Raw genomic sequence first — 18,891 nt, forward strand, 5'->3', positions numbered from 1 at the left:
GGAGTTTACAACTAAAGACCAACCGGCACCTATAAAGGATCCTCGACCGCAACATTCAAATTCTCAGGATTCTCGTGACACTTCCGACTCCGCATCCACAACCTTGTCTGACTCCTCGCCAGCATTCAAATTCTCCGGATTCTCATGACACTTCCACTCCGCCTGTACGACCTTGTCTGACTGCTAGAATGCGTCCAGATGGGACACACTTCTTATATCCCTCCCCATGAAGGAGATAAACTCCCAAGCAACCTCTTGCCAAGAAAGTTAGAAGACTAGAATTTACAATTCAAGACCAACCAGCACCTACAAAGAATCCTCGACCGCAACGTTCAAATTCTCGAGACTCTCGCGACACTTCAACTCTGCCTGCACGACCTTGTCTGAATGCTTTGAATGCTTCTAGACCACTCACAAACGGGAGCGCATGACAATATAGAATATACTCAGTTAAATAGAATTTATCGAGTAATACTCGAAGCCAAGTGATGTAGAGAGAAAGAGAAAGAGAAAGAGAGTGAGAAGATCGACACCGTACTAGTGATGGGCTGGTCCCCCCCCCGTAAAGCATCTTTATTACTGGGGAGTCTTTGTACAAGCACTTGAACTAAACATATTACCACATTTATTCTAGAATCAGACTCGATAGTACTTGGAAGCCTCAGCTTCCTATTCTTAGGCCTATTCCAAGGAACTTCCTTTCCTTATTCTAAATCCTCGAGAATCAAGGCTCTCGCTTGTGGATCTCACCTTCCAAACTCGGGGCATAGCATCCTTGCACCTCTTTTCCGACTCAAGGTTCTCGCCTGTGGACCTCACTTCCAAACTCAGGGCACGGCATCCTTGCACCTCTTTTCCGACTCTGTTCTCTTCCGTAGAATTCCTAGTAGCAACAACTCTGCTTTCCTGGACGTGAATTCCTTCCTTGGGAATCTCAAGTTCGTGATCCCAACTTGAGAGTCTACCACTCTCAGATCAGTGACTCCAGGTACGAAACCGTTGGGATGATCTTGCTCTAGTTCCTCAGAGCGCTTTTCTCCTGCAAAGGCTCATGCCTTCCTTGGCTCCTACTCCCTCGCAAAGAGGAAGTACTCTTGCAAGCAAACACTCAAAAATCATAAGAAGAAAAACATTCCCTTGAGGTCTCGATACTCAGAACGCAATTCGGTTTCCAAAAAGCAACTTCCCATTTGAGAGATAAATTTATTGACCATAAATAATTATCTAATTAGTTGTGTGCACATCAGAATAGAACTAGTAGTTCTAGGCCTCAGGTGTGTCTAAATGCGGGCTAGAACACCACAGGGAGACCTAGCAAAAAATACCCCGAAGCTTTAGTGATTGGGAAATCAGGCCTTCAAAAGGGGAACATAGTAGCCTCAGATTTTAGGCTCAGAAAATTATGTGCGTTAGTGGAGCACAAGAATAAGATGGGGTCCTTAGAACAGTAATCCTAAGGCCTTCATTATTATTAATAAGGCCTTAGGATAAGCAAGTTAAATTAAGTTTAATTATTTGTGCCCGAGCAAGTGGTCGGACAAGTGTGAACACATAATGCAGGAACAATGCGAGTGCGGCATTGTGTCGGGAACCTTTAATGTTCTCATGGGTAGAATTAATGTTAGCATTTGAGAATTAGTTGCACATTGTTAAAACGACTTGGGAATTTTTAAAACTTAAAACTTGAAGGGTTTTAAAGTTTTAGAGTTAGTGTGCCAAGTGGCACAACTCATGCAAGCTCTCTCTCTCTCACCCTCCCTCATCTCTTAATGTCCCCCTTCTCCCCCTCCTGTCTATTTAAGAGCAACACCCCTTCCTCTTGGAGGGTTGGCAGTGCTCCTAGTACCTACCCCCCCCTAATGTAAGCGTGCTCTACGCGGTGGAGCTCTCCATTAGAGCTTCAGAGCACCCTTGTGACATATGTGGTAGCTCTGAGCTCTCATTGTCTAGAACAAGGGCAATCATAGCCATAGCCACCTTCTTGAGAAGTTGTGTCGCGAAAAGTTGCAGCAAACGCTCTCTTCCTAGAGCACAGTGGCTGTAATTTCTTTGTTTTCAGCCCCTAATCATCTCAATCAGGGCAGTTTTCAGCAAAGCACTCAAAGAATTTCAGTCTTCTCTACTTATCTTACGCATACACAAAGTTTGCTGCAATTCCATCACGAAAAAGGAATTCATTTCGGCATTAGAACGTGCACTGGTAAGAATTTCCGGTTATGTGCAAAAAATTACAGCAAGCATATGTGTGTGCATTTTGTGTGTTTCCCTCTTGTGTTCATTGCGGAAATGATTAAGTATGAAGGGAACCGTTTAGCGGAAGATAGACTCTCCATAGGAACTTCTTTGCGATGAAAACTCGTCAACATGGTCTTGACGAAATCTCATGCACTTGGGGCAGCCATGTGGGTCACCGATGGCGGCTGAAAATCTGCAACAGCTCCTCCTTGTCCATGACGCTGGCTTTTTCCTATGCCTGAGAGTGAGAGAGAGTTCGCTTTTATAGCTCCTTGCAGCCGACAAGAATAGGAATGGTCCTCCCAGCAAGAATAGGGCAGAGTGGGGCCGCACGCCTCGTCTTCTGCTAAAAAGAGGGAGGGAGAGGGCGTGCCCTGGGTTTTTGCTGCCTGTTTTTATCAGTAATAAGTGGGCAGCCGGCCACTTTTAAAAATGGTCTAAACCTGCTAAAACTCAATAAAAGCTTACAAGCTGAAAACAATGCTTACACACTCACAACCCAGGCGTCCATGGATGCAATCTCATGCACAGACGCAATGCTAAAATAGACCTCTTTACAAAAAAGCAACCCGCTTTCCTGAAAAGCAACCCGCTTTCTCAGAAAGCTTCTATATTTCCTAAAGTTTCCTCTGAACCCATCTTCATTCAAGTGCTTGCTCATCTCTTGTGCAAAATTCTAACACAATTCGGTATCTCCTCCTAGCTACGGAATATTCCCTTTCCAATGCTCCCATCACCCACCATGTGACCCATCACGAATACCCATCACCTAGTCCTTTCTCACCAAACTTACGGTACAATCTCCTCAGAGATGTCCGTTCCCGAATGGTCGAATACTTTTTCTCGATGCTCCCTATCACCCATCCAATGTGATGCATCAGAAGTACCCATTCTTGATGGCCCTACAGATATCCCTTGAATGACGCACTAGAAATATATGTACTCGAATGTCTCAAGCGAGAAAAACCCTCTCAATTATAATTTTAATAACTCATTTAGAATTATTTTGCTTGGTGTCCCAAGCGAGAAAACCCTCACTTATAATTATACTTCTGTCGAATAGAGAAAATTTAGGAACATCCCTCTCACTTATAAACAATTGTCCTCGACTGTAGTGGTCCAACTGAACTACAAGGGGAGAAACCAGAGAGAACTTAAAAATTTGATTAAACAAAAATTCAATAATTCAATACTTGGTTCTAAGGTAGATGGGGTATTCAACTCCGTTAGGAAAAATTTCATGTCTTTCCTTGTCACAAAGTGATGACGTGGCCACCTGTTTACAGAAACCCTAAAAACCTGCAAACCCTAATTCTGGAAACACTAACCCTAAAACCTGCAAACCTTAAAACTGCAAAAACCCTAACCCTAACCCTAAAGGCAGTAGGGAGATCCCGGATTTTGCGGCGGTTTTCACGCTGGATTGTACGGCAACTGCGATGGGAAAAAGCTACGCAAGATTTTGGCTGCTTTTATTCTACGCCAAGGATGGGAGAGAGAAAATCCTTTGCTTTATTTTTGTAAGCTCAAGAGAGCTTGTGAGAGAAAGAGCCTTTGCTTTATTTTTAGGCTTTTGATTTTGAGCTTTTGGGATTCTGCTTTTGGCATCCCTTGTAAATAATTATGTGGTTTGGGCTCACACTCTGCAGAGCATCTGGACGCAGAGTCTGAGAGTGAGACCCAACCACTCTTGTACTTTGAACTCAGATTAATACAAAAAGAAATACAGAAAGGGACGCCAGTCTTTGGGGCCAATATCTCTAGGCACGGAACTCCGTCGGGCCAGTGAATTGTGAACTGTGAACTGTTTTGATGTGGTTATTTGGTGCTGTCGCGGTAGATTCTTGACTTGCAATGTCCAAGTCTGTTACAGTGGTATCAGAGCACGGCCGATTTCTCTTCTATGGAAAATCCGATCCCAATTTTTTTTTTCGCGGCACCTATGGCTTCACGCAAGGATTAGTCGACTCCCTCTGCATCCAGAGATGCGGGAAGGGATCACAACGAAGATCCCGGCAAGGAGTATGGCCCGGCTCGGCCTACTCAGTAGAGGCCCCACATGTGGCAGAGTGTTGTTTTCAGAGGATCCGAGTTGTGAGCATCTGTGGAAGGACTTGTGTCATAGATCCTGACCCAGCAGCTCTTGAGACTGGCCACTAGAGGTTGTGGGCTTGGGAGAGTTGTCCCCCCGCACGTATGCAGTGGGATCCTGGAGAGTGGTTTTGGAGGGATCCCTTCTCCTCAGTAGACCACCCAGGTATTTCTTTCTTTCAGTACATTGTTCGTCTGGGACGTCACATACTGGCAGCGCGGAGAGAGGCTCGTCCTGCTGCAGGACCTCATTGGCAGGAGGAGGGTCTCACAGCTGAGTTCTTGTCAGCTTTTTGGGCGAGGTTGTGGGACTCCGGACAACCGCGGCGAGTCACTTTGTTCCAGTGGCTGGTTGCACATCGAGCTACCATAGTTGGGAGCTCGCTTGTACATAGTAGTCTTTCGGCAGCATGCGCAACTTGTGACCATCCTATGGAGTATCAGCGTCATTGTCTTTGGGACTGTCCTTTGGCGCAGCACGTTTGGCTTCGTGTCCTTCGGTTGATGCCAGCTCTTTCCTCAACACGACAGTACACCTAGGGGACAGTTGCTTGGTCCACTCTTACGAGCCCGGCTCTTCAGTTTGAGCTGTCCTCCACCAGCAGGATGATAGTGATGCAAGGGGGTCGACCTACACTCCAGCCTGCTACGGAGCTTACTCCACAGGAGTGGAGCACAGAGAGAGAGAGAGAGAGAGAGAGAGAGAGAGAGAGAGAGAGAGAGAGAGGGGAGCTCATCTGCTGCCTGACACTCTGGTTCATCTGGCGGGCCCCCTGCTTCGGCATCTTTGAGGCTCGCCTTGTACCACCAGCAAAGACAGCTCGAGATCTTTGGCTAGAGCTGATCCATACACTCAGAGGATAGTTCAAGAGACTCCAGGGCAGCTCCGACCGCATGCGGGAGCGTAGAGAGGCTTTCCTTCGACTCTAGCGCCCTGGGCCTTTCTTCGCCATGGTCCAAGGTGTGCTCAGATGGCATTACCGTCCACCTGTGTGGATTTTCCCTCCTCCTATCTCCTGATTTAGCCTCATTGTACATATGTTGTTTTTTCATTGAGAGTCTCCCCTTATGTTTGCTGTAGACCTCTCTAGTAGAGGTGGTGGTAGCCCTATGGGCAGTTTCATTAACTAATAGAAGGATCTATTTCTCGGGGGGGCGGGGGGGGGGGGGGGGATGTCTCGAGGGTCCTCTGCTCTCAGACTCTACGTCCAGATGCCCTGCACAGTGAGAGGCACAAGGGCTCTTTTAAACTTACAAGGGATGCCCAAAAGCAAAGCCCCAAAAGCAATCAATTCAAAAGAACTAAACCCCAAAAGCATCTGCTCCCAAAAGCTAGCGAAAATCTGTACAGCCTTCCAAGTGGCACAGCCAGCGCAAAGCCAGCACAAAGCGTAGAAAACCAATACAGCCCTGCCACGTCAGCATCTGTACGATCTGACATGTCAGCATGTCAGCGCGATCTACGAAAATTTCTTTCAGAGTGCAAGCTTCTATCTTTTAGTGGTTCGGTATCACCGCCGGTGCTCGTAAGTTCTTCAAGTTGGTGGGTTTGGTTTCTCTTATACACTCGGCCATTTCTCTTCCACTTGCTCATGCCAAGTCATCACTTTGTGACATTCCCCCCTCTTGAAAGAATTGTAATCGCCCTTGATTACACCTGCAAAACACCCAAAGGACAAAAACTTTCTTCAGTAGACACTGACTCTATGTACTCATGCACCAAACTCCACCGATCCAGTACTTCTACAAAGACATCTGTCATACTGATCAATCACATTTCTATCGAGAGTCTCAAAGACAAATATATATACCTTCATAAGTTCAGAATAGTCTGAACTCACGAATTATAAGAGGGAATAAAGCACTCATAAAACTATAAAAGCAAGGGACACAAGAAAAGAAAGGAAAAACAAAAACAAACAAACTAAATCACTTTGTTTGCTACGAAACAAAACTAGATAAAACAAAACATTATTAACTTAAAAATGTTTTTAAAAAAGGCATGTATAAAATAAGTTGACGTAACGTATTTGGCTTAAAACAAGTACTCAACTTTAAGCAAAAAAAGGATAAGACATCTTAAAAACTTAATCCTAGAAATCAAACTTCACACAACAACTTCTGACGAAACACATTCTTAAGTCCTCAAGTAAGCTAAATACGAAATCGAAAAATGAATACTACTACAAACCTACGAAGAGCAAAGAACCAAACTTGATCATTTTAACCATTTAGCAAATCACATCCAAACCACATTGACCTTTTCACGGATGTCTTGATCTACTAAATTGTTACTCTCAGACATAGCATGCAGTTCATAGAATCACACACTTAGTTCACACTGAAACACCGTGTTTTCCATCATTCAATCTAGCCATCTCATTCCGTCCCGAACTCTTGATACACGTAGATCACTATGTAGCCATCTCATCCTTTCGGAACTCTTGATGCACTGCAACAATATCCAATCATCTTATCCAAATAGACATCTTGATGCACTAGAATTTCATTCACTTAGGCATCACATCCAGATCTCACCGATCTCTAACAAATGTCGAGATGCACTCATTTCAAATCTCATTCATTCTTCATTCACTTAGCCATCACATCTAGATCTCTAACAAATGTCTAGATGCACTAGGTTCAAGTCATTCATCAGACAAAATGTTACAGACATTTCATCTTCTCTACATGTATTTAACAACACAGACATGAAAGAGCACATCTTTTCAATTCAATCAAGAAAATTTTCAATTCAATGCACACAATTCATAAAGTCATTCCGCAAAATACTATCAGCCCATCACTATCCTAAAATCTCAAAGAGAAATTAGTGACTTTATTCAATCTAAGCAATCTGTGACAAAGGAGTGGAGTGGCTCCCCTCTTCTGCAGTCCGCACCGCACCAAATTCAACCTTGCTGATTCATCAATAACTTTTGGCGTAGACATTGCTAATAGCCCTAAAGCTTCAAGATACAACTCTCTTTGAAGAGAATTTGCCAGGTTCTCTTCCTCCATCCATTTTGCATTGAGGGCCAAAAAGTACCCTTGACCAAATTATCTAGTGGACCTAGCTTACCTTTCTGTTCTTTTCTTGTGCACTTTGACCTATCAATAGCCCTTTGGCCTCCCTGTCCTTGGCACCTCAATCTAGATCTAGGGAATTCTATCATCTACCAGCTGATTCCCTTTCCTTTCTTTCCTTGTGCCTCGGGACCTCTCGATAGCTAGTCTGTCAATAAATCAAGGGAACCAGATGATGGCTCATCACTGGATTCTAGAGTAGTAAGAGAATCAGATGATAGCGCATCCGAGGGTTCCGACGAACTAAGGGAATCACATGCAAATTCATCAGAGGATTCCGAAGAAGAAAGGGGATCAGATGATAATGCATCTCAGGATTTCAATGATTGAGACTTACATGCCATCATGTCCGTAGGATAAGTCAATGAGCCAGCATGCATTCCAAATCCTTGCTTAGCATGTCCCATAACGTAAGTCTCTGAATAGAGTCAGACTTTTGGTTTAGACAATACTCTCGGATCTCTTTTGGTAAACCACAGCAAAACCGCTCAACCTAGTCTCTCAAAGTAGTCATCCAATGTATCTTTCTTAGTCATTCTCAAGTTATGCCAAGTCGTGATGACATTTCTTTCATACTCGTTTGATATCCAAGTTCACCTGAAAATAAGTATCCCAAAACCTCTAGCAATAGTCGTCCAGTGTATCTTCTTAGTCATTCTCAAGTGATGCCAAGCCGTGATGACATCTCTTTCATATTCGTTTGATATCCAAGTTGACGTGAAAATTTTCTTTAATTTTAACCACATTGTAGGTGCTTCTCGCACAATAACAGAGTAGACCACCATGTTTGTGCATTCCCTTTTAAGTAAGATGCCGCACTTCGCAGCTTGGAGTGTTCCCTGAACCAACCTCTAGTGAAGGCAACGAAACTGTTGTACAAACTCAAGGGCTTGATGTGTGTCCTGGTAGCCTGAAAACGTCTCAAATCTAACGGCCTGACCCCCTTCCATGAACTCCTTGGTCTTCTTGCTGATTTGTTCATTGTCAAAAGAAGACGAGCTCTCCTCCTCCGAACTGCTAGATGGCCTCCCATGCCTTCTAGACTTTTTAGAAATCTGCTTTTCATGCTCTTTCTCCGCAACTTCCGCCTTTTCTCATCCTCTCTAGAGCTAGAGGACGACGAACTGTAGAAACTCTCTGAAGACGAATCCAAATAACCGAGGAAATCTACCAATTTCTTCTTCTTGTAAGAGGGCTTCAAGCCTTTCATTATCTGGTTCATCTTCTTCTCAAGAGCTCTGTCCAGCTTTTTCTACGAGTACAACTTCCGCTTTTTTGCACTCGTCTCTCCTTTCAGTTTTCTCCTCGATCGAAGAGGAGAATCAATGGCCTCTCAGCATCTCGGGTGAATCTCATCCATCGGATAAGTCTTCAGATACTTCACATACTTCGGGTTCTGGGAGTACCCACCGAGAATTTGCCCAATTCTTCATTCTTTTCTTCAGTTCCCATGCCTGATTTCAACTTTTCTTTGCCTTCCCACCGAGAGGTGTTATCTTTGTCAGATTCTTCGCCAAAACCCATGTGTACTCTTGGTTCTTTATGGCTTATACCATCTAAGACAGAGCGATGAAGATGGAAGCCCGCCCGATGCGCGATGGACAAAGGGTGGGAGTGGCTAATAGGTCCGAGGTCGGGACACAAAGATTCTTTAGCAAGCAAAACAAACTCGACTCGTTCGTCAGATTCTCCTCGAGAATCAATGTCTGTTGCAGAAGGGATCGGATCCTTCATAAAAGAAGAATCTTTCTGGGCATTGGACACTCCAAGCGAGAAATCAATAGAAACACACAAAGAGAAACTTCAAAATCACTAAACTTTACTAGAGAGAGTCGACACGACATGGCATGGCGGAGTTCCGCGCCCAGAAGCACTGGCCTCAAAGACTTGCGCCTCTTTCGGTATTTCTTTATTATTAATGCTTCACAAAGTACAATGTCCCGAGGATCCTTTGCTCTCAGACTCTCCGTCCAGACTGCAGAGTGAGAGGCCCAAGGGCTCTTTTAAACTCACAAGGGATGCCCAAAAGCAAAGCCCCAAAAGAAATCAGTTCAAAAGCACTAAACCCCCAAAAGCATATGCTCCCAAAAGCTAGCAAAAATTGCGAAAATCCGTATAGCCTGCCATGTGGCACAGGCAACGCAAAACGCACAAAATCCGTACAGCCATGCCACGTCAGCATCCGTACGATCTGCCACGTCAACATGTCAATGCGATTTACAAAAATTTCTTTCAGAGTGCAAGCTTCTCTCCTTTAAGGTTTCGGGCCCCACAGCCAGTGCTCGTAAGTTCTTCAAAGTTAGTTGGTTCGGTTTCTCTTGTCCACTCGGCCATTTCTCTTCCAGTTGGTCATGCCACGTCATCACTTTGTGACACATAGTACCAAGGTAAGCCACCACTTTTCGTGATTGCATAACCCACGCACATCATAAGAGATGCAATCTAAAGAACTATGCATCCTATATGGTATATACAGTGGGCGTGGAAACAAGAAAGAAGAGACTTCAGTACCAGTGGCCATTCGCATATCCTCATCAGCGATGGGTACATGAGGAGACGTATCATAACCTGGACCAAGAGGACTAAATAGAGCGGCAATCTGCAATGAAGAGGCTTCCCCTATAGCTACTTCCTAATAGGATCAAACAACCTTGTCCCAAGCCTCAACCAAAGAAGTGTTGTCATTACGAGGAAGTTTTTCTGAGTAATATTTTTCAATGGGGGCACAACATGACAGGGGCAGGCCCTTCCGAATATCGGCGTACATCTTCAAAATCCTCATATGAACATTCTTTGATAAGAGAGTCAAGGCATTCATAGCCAAATTCTCCATCACTTTCCAGCGCTTGTAAATGCACTGCTCACGCAAATCCATCGGTCGATGTATTCACACCCCCAAACCTGTGGCTAGGTCAGGTACACCACACACACCACACGCTGTATACAGTCACACACATGCACGCGCGCGCACACACACCGATGCAGGGAATAGGCATACAAAAACAAAAGAAAACCAGAATAAACAAATCAATAAAACATTCAGACATCCAGAAGAAAACAGAAAGGAGAAAAAAAACAAAACATTCCAAACAGAAATACACACAATGGAAAAAAGTGTCTGACCCTGCACCAATGGGGCCCAATGAAGCCAAGCAAGTCGTCATTGGCTGGAGTTGGGGTATGCGGCAAGGCAGGAACCAGGCAGAAACAGCAAGCAAATACCGGCATGGAGGGAGAGCAATCGTAGAACACCTTCAATCCATCTTCAGCACCTAGAAATCCGCCAATCTATGCTCTGTGAAGGGCTCCATGCTTTGTATGTGTCATGGACTGCAGCCTTGACTTTGACAAAACGTAGACGGAAGCTGGGGTGACTCCCTCATGCAGGGTTTCTTGAGGAAGCGAGACAAAGAGGTCTATCAAATGCAGTGGCTCACAATCCGATCGGCTGCCATCAGGATGGTGTGTGTGAGATACAACAGTGGCTGTGCACTTGATGTGAGAGAGGCTTGCACCAACCACAATTATTTCGTAACCTGCGTACATCTTCTGCTGCCACTTCTGGCAGGAGCTTGACATGTGCAAGTCACCTGATTTTCATCTAGACCACACCCTCCACACAGCAGAATTTCTCAGGCAGTGAGAAATATAGTCTCATTTATTGCAGCTTTGCACTATTTGGACATGGTGCCCTTGCCCCCAAAGATAAAGCATAATGGAGATCACTTCACTTGGACTCACTGGGGAGCCACACTTGGGTATTTACATGTCAGATGGGAAAAGGAGAACCTCTGTAGTTTTTGCATCCAAAGATTGATAAAGCTTCATACAAGTGTAATGCCCGCCTACAGCCTACAATATGAATTATCACAGAACTGCAAAAAAGCAAATGGACAAAAGCAAAACTTACAATGATGAATTGTCTGACAATTTCCACCATAATACCAGAAATATTCTGATAGAAATTGAGAGTGACGTTAAACGATGAAGAAAAGGTCCATAGCGCTCACGTTGCTCTTCCATAGGCCTATCCCACAAGATTTCAGTTGGCATTGTGACCCGATTTTTATAAAAATTTTGGAAACGTTTGAAACTCACCCATTGTGATCATTGATTTGCCGAACAAAGTCAAGTAAAACCTGCAACATAAAATGGTTAATCTCAATAAAAAGAAGGGATCTGTTTTACGCAAGTCTGAGATGTACCTGTGGAACTCCAACTAAATACTTCACTATAGTTTTGTAAACTCCAGTCGCAGAGCCAAGTTGTGCAAGTTGTCTCCTCCTACAGCAGAACATCTCATGCCATCAACAGATCCATACAATGCAACATATTTTTGTGGCCTTGAAAGTACCTGTCCATCTGTTGATGCCATAAAAGTATAAATTTTTCGTGGATGCTTCCTCCATTATTTATCAATGTGTCAACTTCCTGCTGTCGCCGCTTTTCAGACCTCTCACGCTGTTGTCTAATGAGTGTTCCGCGAAAATCTTGAGGCATATATGTCATGACTGCACCAGAAAGTAGTTAAGTTGTCCTGATAACTAAAAGGGCCCATTGAAAAATGAAACATATAGCTCGGAAGACATAATTTTCACTAGATATATATTGTATAATGTGCACTCTGACAGGTTAAGCCTTAATCTTCCAGAAACAACACCTGGACAGCGTTTCTTTCCTACATTTTCAAGGGCTGTACAAGGATATGAAAGAAGAGAAAATCACGCTCGTCGTCGTATCTAATTTTCCCTAACTGATGATGTCTAATAAATGATTCACAAAATCTTGAGGAATATATGTCATGAATGCAACAAAAGTAGTCAGTATGTCCTGATAGCTAAAAATGATTTATTCAAGAAAGAATCATATAGCTCAGAAGACTTAAAGTTGACTACATTTATATTATATGTCACTGACGACTTTAGCCTTAATCTTTCTGACACAACCCTCACAAGCCAAAAAAGCTCCTTACATCATGTACATTTCTCAATATAGGCCAATCACGAATAGCCGCCACTTTCACTCGATCATGAGAACACCCTTGGACACAATAATGTGTCCAAAGAAGTGTATCTCACATGCAATATTTGGCTTGCCTCTGAGATTGTTATGTTTTCTGCTGATGTTCGTGTTGTGAGTTTTGCATTGGCACTTGGAGTTCTTCTCCACAAATTGTTACGTGGAATCGTGTCAACGGCTTTCTTAAAGTCCACAAAAACAACAATACAATCGCTTGCCTTTCAACCAACTTTCCTCCATGAGAACACAAAGAGTGACAATATGATCAATGGTGCTATAGCATCGACAAAAACCCGCTTGTCCTTTTGCATGCTTGTCATTCTTTTCAGCCCAATCACTCAATTTCATCTCCATTATGCACCCAAACAACTTTGCCATAAGAGACCCAATCATTATAGTCCGGTAGTTGTTTACATTTTGTACATCCCATCCTTTATGCAAAGGCTTAACCCAATTAGTACTCCAATCATAAAGCATACCATGTTGAAGTGCAAGGTTGAACATATCACACATCCACTCATGGATAAAATCTCCCGTCACACATCATCAGGGATTAGATTAAGTCACATCATCGTTCTTACTACATAGAAATATGAGGGTTATGTTCGTCCACCTAAGAGTAAAGAGATGCATACCAATGCCCTCTTCATCTTAGCATGACGCGCCTTGCCCTTGTACTTTCTAATTCGTAGCTATGCCACTCATCACTAGATGACTTGGTGTTGTCTTGGATGTAGATACGTACGATGTTTGGCCACAATCTGAGATTGTTAAACTATCCACTGAATGCTGTGATGTGCGTTCCACACACTTCATTAGGGATTAGACTGATTAAACTATCAATCAACATTACAACAACGTCCAAGACTTGGTGAGATGCATACCAATGCCCTCTTCATCTTAGCATGACGCGCCTTGCCCTTGTACTTTCTAATTCGTAGCTATGCCACTCATCACTAGATGACTCGGTGTTGTCTTGGATGTAGATACGTACGATGTTTGGCCACAATCTGAGATTGTTAAACTATCCACTGAATGCTGTGATGTGCGTTCCACACACTTCATTAGGGATTAGACTGATTAAACTATCAATCAACATTACAACAACGTCCAAGACTTGGTAGGAAGAACTCACTCGTCTTTCCACAGTTACAAAAGCTAGGCATCTCTAGAAGCAACACCTACTAAAAACATGGCGCTCCTAAAAGACTTAACAGACAACTGCTTTAGTAGATGCATAAAAGTTGTCAGCAATGTCACGTCAGCACTTCCGCCATTTGCATAGAAAATAGCAGCACAAAATCAGGGTGTTCGTACGAGACTGCCACATCATCATGTTCTCTCTCATGTTGGTATGCAGAAATGGCATCTTGGTTTCAGTTCCATGGCTTTAGTATGGATCAGCTACCCCATTTCAGTACTCTCTAGATGCACCCTCCATCTTCCTCACTAGGGCAGAGATTACCAGGCTTATCAAACAGGACTTGCTCCAGTTGGATACGAAGAGGACATGGATACAACCTACGCATGAGCTAGGTACGAAGATGACTTTCTATAGAGAGCATCTTCTCCAATTCACGGAGGATGGTTTTTTTATCAGACCACGATACATAGACACTCCTCTATCCCACGGGATACAATGTGCCAATGGTCAGATACGCACATCCTCACATCAACTAGAGATCGAGACAGGTAGATTTAGAGGAGTACCCGCCGAGTCCAAGATTTGTCAAGTGTGCCAGATAGAGCCAGAGACAGAGCTACATTACATGTCACTGCCCAGTATACTATGAGATACGAGGCCACTTTCATTGTCTATTCAAAGAGGATTTTGGGCCACTTTCTAGAGTAATGAGATACCAGGATCAGAGATGCTTCGGATTATACCTACTGGAGATTCGCAAACACAGAGAGGACCTCTTGAAGAGGGGCACAATGAGAGAGATCCAGCAACAACGGAAGATTACAGATTTCTTTCAATCACAGACAAAGGAGTCCGAGCAGCCCCAGCAACATGACAACACCAGAGGCACCAGAGGCATACTGCTTGATCGAGCGATAGAGTTGGGGCGATCACGTCGCCCACGGATGAGGGGGCCCTCTCGACATCGACGCAGCTTGCGACAGAGGAACCATACCATACTGGCACAACATAGGAGCCGTCCCAACAGAGTGCCTACTTTGGAGGACATTGAATCTCTATAGCCTTTTGGATACTGATGTACATGTATATGATGCCTCGACTGTCAGAAAGCTCCATTGTATCAGCTCACCCCCCTTCCCCCCCTTTTTGTATTCCCTATGTATCAGCTTTCACCCCACCCCTACCCACTACTTTCTTTTCAGTTCTTTGTACTTTTTTTACCCAGACCCGGTATTAGATTCACCACATGTAACCTTTTGGTCTCATAGGTCATTTTGGCCTTTTGAAGACGTTAGTATTACATTTCATTTCATCTCTCTCTCTCTCTCTCTCTCTCTCTCTCTTTTGGAAAAAGTCAGGGCTGTATATTACTGAGAACAATATAATCCCCAACGGTTGCCAAAATAGCCTATCACGTGGGGCGTACAAGCTGAATGTAAGGAGGAGAGCCACTATAGTGACAACTCGACTAAAACAATCTCATGGTGATCGGTGTGACGAGTGGAGGAGAAACCACTGAGGAGGGGCATAATGCCACGTAATCTGCCAACCGGTAAGTGTGAAGAAGAGTGGGGAGCGTGCCCAACGCCAAAGGAAGGCAAATCGGCGAGCCTCGGCTGCTGAGATGCAGCTGAGGAAGAATCCCACTGCCAAATCAGGGTGTGAATGATGTCCAGCCAAATGGCAGTGAGGGTATCCTGAAGGAGCTGTGGAGCCGAACTTAGAATGTGGAGACAACGAGCTCTCCAAACATTCCATAGTGTAACACTAGTGATGACTGAAAAAACCTCATCATGTGTCTAAGAATCCCCCTGCCAAGCAATTTGTGGTAGCATAGCCAAAGTCCCTCTCCGATAACCAGCCGAGGTAAGCATAAAGGCTAGATCTGTGTCTGAGCCCTCGTAAAAAAGATGGGGGCCAGGCATCGGCATCGACCATGAGACAGATCCCCAAGTAAGAAATCCATGTTGAACACCTGCTCTGCTAAGTAGAAAGCAAACTGCAAGCCACACTACGTGGGAAGCTGAGCATGACCAAAGACAGAGTGCAGGTGACTCAAGGAGTCACAAAGGACAGCGACTACATAACGGATCATGACCCATAGTAGCTAGCCAAGTCCCAACTGGAAGTCCCGCATGTGCAATCATCCACATGAAAAAAGAAATACTACGACCCGCATGTAAATCCCAGATGGCAGACCAAAACTGCTGCAGATAGGCATGAGAGAGGCATGAATGTAACCAGAAACGCATACGAGTGGGCTGCTCTGGCTGCTGTCTCATCAATGCTAACCGTCCAATCCTGACAGTGTACTCAAAGAAGGATACAGGTGCACAGGTGGGGTCAGAGTGAGGCCAATGCCACTCTCCTAGGTCCCAATAAAGCTGAGATAGGGCACGACCCTCCCACACCCAAAGCCTCCAAAGTGCAACATCAGCGGAAGCGAAACGGGGGTCAACACAACGACGCTTCCCGTGGGAGCCAACTACTCTGATGGCCTCCCATAGAGCTCCAGGAAGGACAGGGTGCGGAGAGGTGGCATCATATGTCAATCTAGCATGAATCCCCTCAGACTGGTCAATATCAACTGTGAACAGCATGGTGTCTAAACGAACTAATAAGAGAGTGCTCTGAGCAAAGAGGCCTTCCCAGCCACAATGGGGAGGAATCTGAACCGTGCCTCTCATGACTGCATCCCACTATGAAGGAACGGCGGAATCAATCTCAAGCAGTCTGTCTATCACCCCACGACTAATGTCATAATGTTCTGCCACAAAATCAGCATCTAGCATCCATGTCTCATGAAACAATCGCATAGAGGCAGCAGAGCCAACGTCCCAGGCAGCCCAATCAATGTGAGTCCTCTCTCCAAGCTGACGGGGTGGATCAACCGAAGAATCAAGAACTGCAGCATTCCAAATGAGAGGCTGGCGCTCAATCTCCTCACGACATGAGGGAGGTGAGCGTATGATAGCCCGTCGCATGGAAACCCAAATCTGAAGGAGTGATTGGATGAAGGGGGCGAGGGAGGTGGTGGACAAGGGGGCATCAGTAAAGAGAAAACGATACCCTGTCTGCCAAGTATGGCCATCTCTAGTGCAGAGTCGTGGAGTCACTGCGCAAAGACCGGCCTGAAGAAGCATCTTCCAAGGTTCTTGTCCGGGAAAAAGACCCCGAACAATAAGCTTGGTAAGAAGGGCGCGTCTCTGTAACTCTGGATCAATAATGCCAAGGCCTCCCTCTGACCTAGGACGAATAATCGTGGACCAGCGAACTCAAGCACGGGTATCAGTAGTCCCATCTATGCCACTCCATAAAAAGTTCCGCCCTAGGCGGCGGAGCGGAGCTATCACACCAGAATGTAACATCCAACAGGAAGCCGTATACCATATTGTAGCCAGAATGACCTGGTTGGCGACCAATGAACGGCAAGCCAACGACAGATGACGTGAAGACCAATGGCATAGCTTCTTGCGAATAGACTGTAGTACAGGTGCAAACTGCTGCTGTGAGGTAACATCTAATCCAACCTAAAAGCCCAGATATCTGCATGTCTGACCCGGTCGCAGCCATGTGAAACCATCAGCTACCCCCCCAAGTAGGTATGTCATCACTGCCAACCAGTAACCCATAGGATTTATGCCCGTTAATGCGTGCAAACCTCTAGGGCCTCCCGCATGGCATCAAGAGCAGCTAGCAAATAGCGTAACATGAGCATAGTGTCATCAGCAAACTCCTGATCGATAAGGTCTGGAGCTGTAGGTACTGGCATGGTCAAGCCACAAAATGCATGACTGAGCACGAAGAAAGTCGGACATAGTCTCTCCCACAAACAGATACAAATATGCTGCTAGAGGACATCCCTAACGGACTGATCGAGAAAGCTCAAAACTGCGACTGACACGACCACCAATAGTAATAGCACTGCTGGCAGTCCTGAAGAGAGCGGAAATGCCTGAGATCCATCTCGAAGGGAAACCCATCCTGGCTAAAGTTCCTTCGATAAAGTTCCACTCAACACGATCGTATGCTTTCTCGAAGTCAAGGATGAAAAAAGCGAGAGGTTCAGAAGATGATCTGGCCCACTCCACTGCCTCATAAAAAGTGAAGATATTATCCAAGATGCATCGATCGATGACAAAGCCTGTTTGAGAAGTATGAATAATATCTGGTAAGAACGGCCGCAAGCGATGGCTGATCATTAACGCTAATATCTTATAGACCGAACGGAGTAGGGTAATAGGTCTCCACTGTCGGAGCTGAGTGGTGTCACCCCCCTTCGGAATAAGAGATATGAGACCTGAACAAAGATCCGAATGCATATATCCTGATGCAAAGATGTCCTAACAACCGCGAAGCAGTGGTATATGCAATACATCCCAATATGTCAAAAAGAAAGCTCTAATGAGGCCATCCTCTCCTGGACAGAAGGATGGATCAAGACTCTCTATAGAAGCATGGAGCTCTGCAAGTGTGAAGGGTGCCAACAAGATCTCTGCCATAGTGTCTGTACAACGGTGTCGCGTGTGATGCCAGATCTGCTCACGTGCAAGTAAAACCTCAGTAGTGCATACATCAGCAGTGAACAATGTCTCAAAATAATCTGCAGACATATCAAGTATAACATTAGGATGCATATGTAGTGTCCCCTGAGCATCGCACAAAATCCGAAGGGTGGTGCCAGGAGGGTGCTCTTTATACGCAGCGAAGAAGTCTTTATTCATTCGATCAGCTTTAGCTATCCAATGAGATACTGACGCATGATGAGTGAACTCAGACCTAGCCTCCTGTACGCGACGAATCTCCTGTGAGCTCTGTCTGTCTAGCAGAGAAATGAGCATCCTGAGGCCACTCCTCAAGCAAGCGCTGAGTGGAACCAAGAGGATGTGAAGATCAGACTCGCGTACCCTCAACTGACGATGAATAATAGCGGTCTGATCACGGCAGTAAATACTAGACTGAGTAATGCAATGAGCAAGAAACTCTCCAGGGGGTCCACAATAAGAAGCATCCGTGGACCATAAGTCACGAATCTGCTGCTGCAATACTGGAGGGGTGAGAACACTGTCAGGGATGCGGCAGCCTCGCCTCTGTGCAGAGGATCTAGTGAAGGAGATAAACAATGAGATGGGTAAATGATCTGAGAGGCTGGTCTCTCCCTCTCTCTCTCGAGCGAGCGAGCGAGCGAGCGAATGTAAGCAGGCCCAGCCCGCTGGCACACTAACCTGCGCCCTGCACCTGCGCCTGTATCTGCGCCCGCCTGCGCACCTCTCTCAGCTGGAGCATTAACTTGTGCACCTTCCCGCCTATACACC

The 18,891-nt window shown here is 45.1% G+C and overlaps 1 protein-coding gene across 3 annotated transcripts in view; it reads right to left on the reverse strand.

Annotated features, from left to right (window-relative positions):
* Window positions 1-18,891, reverse strand: part of LOC147429886 (retinal-binding protein) — a 139,056-nt gene that overhangs the window by 80,878 nt on the left and 39,287 nt on the right. For all 3 annotated transcript variants that reach the window (XM_086496085.1, XM_086496082.1, XM_086496084.1), the window contains exons 4-7: window positions 11,768-11,924; window positions 11,619-11,697; window positions 11,512-11,552; window positions 11,324-11,440 (exon numbers count right to left, since the gene is read on the reverse strand). In XM_086496085.1, coding sequence (XP_086352211.1) covers window positions 11,324-11,440; window positions 11,512-11,552; window positions 11,619-11,697; window positions 11,768-11,924 — 394 coding nt within the window. The remainder of the gene's footprint in view (window positions 1-11,323; window positions 11,441-11,511; window positions 11,553-11,618; window positions 11,698-11,767; window positions 11,925-18,891) is intronic.

The sequence above is a fragment of the Adiantum capillus-veneris genome, chromosome 22, assembly GCF_014529385.1.
Source record: "Adiantum capillus-veneris isolate H3 chromosome 22, ASM1452938v2, whole genome shotgun sequence".
In the NCBI taxonomy this organism is placed as follows: Eukaryota; Viridiplantae; Streptophyta; class Polypodiopsida; order Polypodiales; family Pteridaceae; genus Adiantum; species Adiantum capillus-veneris.